This window comes from Aegilops tauschii, chromosome 2, assembly GCF_002575655.3.
Source record: "Aegilops tauschii subsp. strangulata cultivar AL8/78 chromosome 2, Aet v6.0, whole genome shotgun sequence".
NCBI lineage: Eukaryota > Viridiplantae > Streptophyta > Magnoliopsida > Poales > Poaceae > Aegilops > Aegilops tauschii.
In genome coordinates this window covers 23,504,703-23,513,186 of record NC_053036.3, presented here as the reverse complement: position 1 = coordinate 23,513,186, position 8,484 = coordinate 23,504,703, and the positions used below count along the sequence as shown (strand labels likewise).

At 37.9% G+C, this 8,484-nt stretch overlaps 1 protein-coding gene across 1 annotated transcript; it reads right to left on the bottom strand.

The window, feature by feature from the left end:
* Positions 1-6,651: 6,651 nt before the first annotated feature.
* On the bottom strand, positions 6,652-8,022 carry LOC109781552 (tricetin 3',4',5'-O-trimethyltransferase). The gene is made up of 2 exons (XM_020340141.3): positions 7,547-8,022; positions 6,652-7,435 (listed from the first exon to the last, which is right to left on the bottom strand). The coding sequence occupies exons 1-2, from the start codon at positions 7,945-7,947 to the stop codon at positions 6,763-6,765; spliced, it is 1,074 nt and encodes a 357-aa protein (XP_020195730.1). The 5' UTR covers positions 7,948-8,022; the 3' UTR covers positions 6,652-6,762.
* Positions 8,023-8,484: the final 462 nt, after the last annotated feature.

Genomic DNA, 8,484 nt, shown 5'->3' with positions numbered 1-8,484 from the left:
TGTTCCTTTTCTTTTTTTCTTCTCTGGTTTTCTCATTCTTGTTGCAATTGTTTCTTCGGTTTTATTTTTCATTTTGTTTTTCTCTGGTTTATTTTGTCTCTTTTTCGGTTTTCATTTTTTTTATTTCTATGATTTCATTCTACATTATTTGTATATGTTAACAACATTTTCATAAAACGCATTTAACATTTTTGTAATACAAATTTAATATTTTGATTGCATTGCCAATATTTTTTCTATGTACATTTAAAAAAATTCAAATGGTTGATTAACACTTTCGAATCCAAGATTAACTTTTTTTGGAACACCCGGTCAATATGTTTTCTATATATTTTTAACCTTTTTTTCAATGCTTGATTACCATTTTCAAATAAGAATATTTAAAAAATTGAATACATGGTCAACATTTTTTCTATACACAATTAATACTTTTCCAAATGCTCGATTAACATTTTTATATACATGATAAAAAATTCACCATTTTTATTACATGGTCAACATTTTTTCTGTACACATTTAATAGTTCCTAAATTCTTGATTAACAATTTTCAAAACTTGTTCAACTTTTTTTCAAATTCTTTATTATCGTTTTTATATAGATGATCAAAAAAATTCATCATTTATTTAATATGACGACCAATTTTTCTATACACACTCAACATTTTTCTGAATGCTTGGTTAACATTTTTCAAATACTTGTTCAACATTTTGGAAATACTTGTTCAACATTTTTCAAATGTCTTTTGTGGAGTGTTTTTGGTAAACAGGTTGCGGCCTCCCGCGTGCGCCTAGGTTTGCCCATCTCGCTCGCCTCTTCAGCAAGTCGGAAGCTGGACTCGTGCAACGCGAGATATAAGGGCACCCCCTCCTTATGGCTCCTACCTTCACAAGGAATTTGCATTGGGCTTTGCAGCCCATCGAGTAAAAAATTCTTTGCCATGTGTAATATTTTCTGGGCAGAAGAAATACTATGCTGTAAAGCATCATTTATAAGATAAGAAAGGAGTGAGTAGAGCCCTTGATATGATGATAATGAAAAAGTTGGACATTAGAGAAGGCATATCGCTGCTCTGTATTATCTGTGTTGCCACGAGAAGTATCGTTCCTCATGGGAGAAAGTAAGCAACATTACTCCTCTCCTTTTCTTATCCTTAACAAGAGGGCTCGACAATGAGATAGAAGGCAAAGTTTCCAGGAGAAACCGATCATTGAAATAGTCCATGGTGTTAAGTTGGGCATGGAGTGACTTGCTATGAGTCTGGTTACAGGGCAGCCCCTGGGTAGGCAGGATGGTGTCTGATGGCACATCAAAAGTTTGCCATTTTGTGTTACTGTCTGCACCGGCAAGCACAAAGTTACCACTGTCACACATGCTGGATGTGCAAAGTGATGGTATTTGTGACTGCCATTGTCAAATGTATGTACTCCTGCGTGAGTTCTTTCTTATATGTTATGTGTTATTATCAGTCCACTTCTATGTATTTTGGAAAATTATCAGACAACATTGTCTAGATAGCTGATAAGTACTCTTTCAGTTATATTTTCTTGTATCTTTCTGTAGCTAGACCTAGTGTGCTCTCGTATCAAGCGCCTCACTAAATGGGCCGGCATAGGCACCAGGGAGGCCACGGCCACGTATTTTTTTCACATTTTTTGTTTTTGTTTTCTTTCTCTCTTTTTTTACTTTCATTTATACACCCCAATATTCTGAAAAAATATATTTCAAAAAACACTTACATAAAACATTTGAAAAAATGTTAACCAAGCATTTGAAAAATGTTAAATGTTTATGAAGAAACTTTTTCTCGTGTATATGAAAATATATACAAAAAAATACAATATGTGCGAAAAAAGTTGATCACATATTTAAAAAAAGTTAATAAAGTTTTTGAAAAACGTAATCAAGTATCTGAAAAATGATAACCAAGCATTTCAAAATGTTAAATGTGTATCAAAAATGTTTTAAGCATTCGAAAATGTTAAAATGTGTATATAAAACCTGTTGATCATGTATTAAAAAATGTTAATCATGTACTTGCAAAATGTTAATTAAGCATTTCGAAAATGTTAAAAATACGTTTACCATTTGTTAGAAAAATTCTGAACTTCTAATTAAAAAGTGTTAAATGTGTAATGGAAAATGTTAAACCTATACAAATAATATATTTGTCTGGTTACAAGGCAGCACCTGGTTGGCAGGATGGTGTGTGATGGCACATCAAAGGTCTGCCATTTTGTGTTGCCGTCTGCACGGGCGAGCACAAATTTACCACTATCACACATGCTGGATGTGCAAAATGATGGTTTTTGTGACTGCCATTGTCAAATGTATGTACTCCTACGTGAGTTCTTTCTTATATGATTTGTGTTATTATAGGTCCACTTCTCATTATTATGGAAAATTATCAAACAACAATGTCCAGATAGTAGATAAGCAGTCTTTCAGTTATATATACTTGTGCCTTTCTGTAACGAGACCTAGTGTGCTCTCGCATCAGGCGCCTCACTAAACGGGCCAGTCTAGGCACGCGGCAGACCGAGGCCTCATATTTTGTTTTCTTTTTATTTTACTTTAAACATCCAAATATTCCAAATAACTATATTAAAAAAACTTTACATGAAAACATTTCAAAAAATGTTAAGCAAGCATTTGAAAAATGTTAATGTGTATGAACAAAATGTTTCTTGTGTATATGAAGAATGTATGGAAAAGAATATACAATGTCTGTGAAAAAGTTGACCACGTATTCAATTTTTTTAGTCAAGTATTTGCAAAATATTAATCAAGCTTTTGAAAAATGGAAAAAATATTAACCATGTATTAAGAAAATGTTAAACTTGTATTTAGAAAATATGTAATCAAACATTTGAAAATATTAAAATGTTTATAGAGAAAAATGTTTCAAGCATTTCAAAATGGTAAAATGTGCATAGAATAAATGTTGACTATGTAATAAAAAAGTTAATAATGTTGTTGATAAATATTGAACAAGCACTTAGAAAATGTTAAAATATCAATAAAAGATATGTTGACCATATATCAAAAAATTTGGAACTTTTATTTGAAAAATGTTAAATGTGTAATGGAAAATTGTCTCTGACGTATACAAAAAATATAGAATGGAAACCATAAGAAAAAATGAAAACAAAAACTAAATGAAAAAGAAAAAGAAACAACAGAAACCAAAGAAAAGAGAACGAAAGATAAAATCAACGAAACAAAGAAAAAACCATTAAAACAAGAAAGAAAAAGCAAAAGTCAAAAAGAAGGAAAAAAATGAGAAAGAAAACAAACCGATGGAAACCATGAAAGAACAAAAAAGAACCAAGGAAAAAACCCAGAATATACAGAGGGGAAAAAAGAAAACTTGGATAACCGAAGAAAAAAACTAAAGAAAAGACAAATGAAAATGTAAAAGAAAAAAAATTAGTGGAAACTGAGAAAGAAGCAAAGAAAACCGAAGAGAAAGAGAGAAAACGAGAAAGAAACAAAGGAAACTAAAGAAAAAAGAACCCGGTGAAAACTGAGAAAGAAACAAAGAAAAAATAGAAAACAACGCAAAAGAATGAATAGCAGTTTTCATGAGAAGAAACTATGAATACAGAAGAAAAAGAACTAAGAAAACCGGGAAGAAATAAAGTAAACCGAAGAAAATGGACGAAAAAGAAAAAAACAATTTTTTTTGTTGAAAACCAACGAAATGGTAGAGCGAGCCAGCTTCTTGGATGCGAACCTGAGCGAGGAATTAGGGAATGATTTCAAAAAAAATGAAAGGGGAGAGCCCAGTACCCCCGGAAAAACTTCACGCGAGGGAAGTATAGCCCCCGTGTAGCAGGGAAGATCCTATTTGGCGCTTCAGGCACTAATTATAGGCAATTTTGCAAATGGGTGCTTGAATCGCACCCTCCTGGTGCGAGCTGGGCCGACTTGTCTAACCTTTTCCCTCTTTTCTGTTTAAAAACTTTAGAAAAAAGAGTGCGACTTCCATGTTCAATCCAGATATCTCTCTGTTCAAAGCATAGCGAACTAAGCACTTGGCCATTTTGACCGATTGTGTTAACTCACTTCCTTTTTGTACTCTTTTAGTTCACGGAACTTTTTTCTTTCTCGTAACGGGTTTTGTTTGATTTTATTCTTTTTGCTAAATGTGTGAACCTATTTTTCAAAATCGATGAACTTTTTTTCAAAATTGATGAACTTCTTGAAAATCAATGAACTTTTTTCGAAATCGATGAATTGCTTTTCAAAATTGGTGAACTATTTTCAAAGTCGATGAACATTTTTCAAAGTCGATGAACATTTTTCAAAGTCGACGAACTTTTTTATGAATTAATGAATTTTTTTAGATTCAATGCACCTTTTTCAAATCCGGTGAAGTTTATTCAAATTCGATGAACATTTTTTAAATTCGATGATTTTTTTTTCAAAATCGCTGAAATTTTATCAAAATTAATGAAATATTTTCAAAGTTGATGAATTTTTTCCAAATTGATCTACCTTTTTAATTATCAACACAACAAATGGATGACGATGTAGGATCCCCTAGTGCCATGACTGTTCCGACGACGAGGCTATGTGCGACGATCCTCACTTAGAAAATGATAGGTGCTTCTCCCTCATGCTTGAGGAGGCCTTCAAATATGTTGACCATATATTGAAAAATTCAAAATCTTTTATTTGAAAAATGTTAAATGTGTAATGGAAAAATAGTCTTGACGTATACAAAAAGTAAATAAGAAAAAAAGGAAATGAAAAAAAGAAGAAGAGTGGAAGCAAAGAAAACCGAAGACAAAAAAGAAAACGAGAAAGGAAAAAAGGAAACCAAAGGAAAATAAGAAAACTGTCGAAGAAACAATGGAAACCAAAGAAAATGAAGAAAAAATAAAATAAAAAACAATGCAAAAGACTGAAAAGTAGTTTTCATGAGAAGAAAAAATCCACTAGGCCATCTCGACCGATTGTGCTCACTCACATTTCTTTTCCTTTTTATCCACTTTTAGTTCATTGAACTTTTTTCTTTACCTTTTCTTTTTTTGACTGTTTTTTAGTTTTTCTTTTGGCTAAATGCATGAACTTTTTTCTCAAAATCGATGATTTTTTTAAATGAATGAATATTTTTAAAATCAATGAACATTTTTCAGAATGGATGAACTTTTTTCAAAGTGGATGAGCTTTTTTGAAAATCGATGAACTTTTTTTCAAAATCGATGTTTTTTTCAAAATCTCTGATCTTTTTTGAAAGTTGATGAGCTTTTTTGACGTGGATGAATTTTTTCATAATCGTTGAACTTTTTTCTAATTGGATGAACTTTTTTCAGAATTGTTGAACTTTTTTCAAATTCGTTGAATTTTTTTCAAAGTTGTTAAACTTTTTTTTCAAATCAATGATCCTTTTTTTCAAAATCCATGAACTTTTGCAAAGTTGATAAACTTTTTTTCAAAGCGATGAACTTTTTTCAATTTTTTGAACTTTTCTTGAAGTTTGATGAACCTTTTGTTCAAAATCCGTGAACCTGTTCTCAGATTTACGTTTTCGTTTTTCAGATAATTTATATCAGGTATATGTTAACGTTTTACTAAACAAAGGTTAACTAGCACTTTTTTTTGGTAGTAGACATCAAAGTTACTTTGGTGTAGTGGTTAGTGCAATAGGTTGTTGACGTTGCGATCCTAATTTCAAATCCCAACAATCCCAAATATCGATTAGGATCATGTCGTTGACGGATGCCTGCTGCCCCCTGGACGTTGCCTCTAGAAAAAAACACGTCTTTTTCCATTACTTGAGATGCACGGATTTACTTCTTGTGGAGGCACGGATTTGCTTACGTGAGAGGCACGGCCGTGGCTCTTGCAAAAGTAAAAAAAACACGTTTTTTTCAACCACGAGAGGCACGGAATTTACTTCTCGTGGAGGCACAGATTTGCTTCCGCGAGAAGCACGGCCTTGCCTCTCATTTTTTTTCCTTTCGCGCATGCATGGATTTTTTTTCTGGTGGAGGCATGGATTTGCTTCTGCGAGAGGCACATTTACTTCTAGTGGTGGCACGGATTTGCTCCCGCGAAAGGAACGGTCGTGCCTTTTAGAAAAAAAAATGCTCCCCGTTTGGTTTTTCCTCTGTTTTTTTCATGAAAAAAAGGTCGTCGAAACCTATCACATGGGATCTTGTTTTGAGGAGCTTGATGCGAGGAATCCAATGATGAAAATGGTTCGAGATTTGGACCGATTTGTGAGATAAAACATTTTAAATAAATGAATCTACGAAAAATGAAAAACTCTCAGGTTGCGACAAGTGGCGCACATGCAATGGGACATAGTTGTCGTCACCTAGGAAGGTGGGACTGGCATCTGCAAAGAGTGCTACTTAATTAGTAATTTCGAAGTTCCTCCTAGTGGCGCTTAAGGCGCCACATAGGAGGTCCCTGCAAAAGGGTCCACTCCAGCAAAACAGAAAAGTAGATGAGAAAGAGAAAAAAACAATGCTGGCTAAGACAGATTTGTTGTCAACACTACATACAAGCCGCAGGGTCCCTCGTACGTATTGGAAACAAGACAGAAACGCAATTTTTATAGCCTTGCACAGATCTTAATGCATCGAAATCGAATGGCAATGAACTCAACTGAGACTTCACTAAATTCTAGTGGACTGAGATTTAGCAAATCCGTTTATTATACGCCATTCAGGATCAAGGAGATAAGGTACGCATCATGCAGATTTGGAGAGCAACAACAATCGAGAAGAGATAGGAGACGACGGATCTAGCTATTTGGTGAATTCAATGACCCAGGTGTTGCTGTAGATGTAGGCGGTCTTAACACCGGTGAACCCTCCGGCCTTGGCAAGCTCCTCGAACTCCCTCTGGTTCCTCTCCTTGCCGCCTGCTGTGTGTGTGAGCATGATCATGTCGCTGAGGGACGCCTGCTGCCCCCTGGACGTCGCCTCCGGTTTGACGGGCAGGATGCCTTCCACGACGACAACCTTGCCGTGCGCAGGCAGCGCGTCGTAGCAGTTCCTTAGTAGGGTCGTGCATTGCTCGTCGGTCCAGTTGTGGAGGATCCACTTGAGGACGATGGCGTCGCCGCTCGGCACGTTCTTGAACATGTCGCCGGCGACGTGCTCCACGCCGGGGGATTGTGGCACCTCCGCGATGACGTGGGCCAGGTCGAAGTTGATCCCCTTGATGTGCGGGTACTTGGAGGTGACGGCGCGGATGGTGGCGCCGACGCCGCCACCGACGTCCACGAGTGTGGCCACGTCGTGGAAACCAGTGTAGAGCTCGACGAGCTTCCCGGTGACGATGGTGGTGTAGCTCTTCATGGCCTCGTTGAAGACGCGGTTCAAGCGCGCGTCCGTTTTGGTGTACTCGTACATTGTCATCCCATGTGCCTTGTGGAACGGGAGACCGCCATCAAGGACCGCGTCCTTCAAATGATACCTGCAAATTAATTATCGGTTTACCAATTAATTCCAGATTCAGCTTACTAATAATGTTTGTAGACGTAGTGTACATGCATACTAGAAGTACATAGGAGTATAATATACTTACAAGCTCTCCATCGGGACCTTGTCGTTGGTGAGGAGGAGCAGCGGGGCCATGGAGATGCCGTCCTGGTTGGGTGTGAACCATTTGCACACGGCTGTGGGGCCGTACCGCCTAGCGTGCGTGCCTTCGTCTACCTCGCACGACACCACCTTGTAGGATGCCAGCAGGTGCAGCATGCGGTCGACCATGGCCGGCGCGTCCGGGTTTGTCGCCGTCGACGGAAGCCGCGCGGCCACCTCAGACGGTGACAGCATCTTTCCGCCGGCGCCCATGAGGATCTCGAGCATGCCCAGCTCGATGGCGTTCTTGAGCGTGAGCGGCAGGACAGCCGTGGACGACAGCTGCATGGCGTAGATGCACGCCTCCTCCTCGACGGCAGTCATTTCCGCGGCCATGGAGCCCATTAGCTGCCTCTGCCTCCTCGGGGTTGGCTGCTGCTGGTGGTACTAGCGTGTTTGTTTTGTACTGAGGCGTATGCTAGCTAACGCTTATATAGATAGAGGTGCCGGCACCGACCTACATGGTGAAAATTAAGCCGGATTGTGTAAGGTTAGTTCGTCAAAAGTTTTTTTTTTTGAGTTCGTCAAAAATTAACCGTGTAGCAAAGTGCACCGATAATATTGAGACAGCATATGTGTCTTGAGTAATGCTATCCAAGCAGCTCTGTGGAACTGCAGAATCAACGCATGATCAAAGTACTTTATGCAGCTCATCACGAACACCCAAAGGCACCGCAATACACCTGCAGCTTCATAGGTACTGTTCGGGCGTGGTGTGCACTGTTGCATTGTGTCTACTCGGAGACAAAAGCACCAGACGTGAGCCACGAGGCTCACATGCATGCTAGCACCGTGTCGTGGCTCACTACCATACAGAGCAACAGTGGGCTGGATGAATTATTCTGGGGCCTCCTGATTTGGATGGCGGTCAGTGATGAGAGA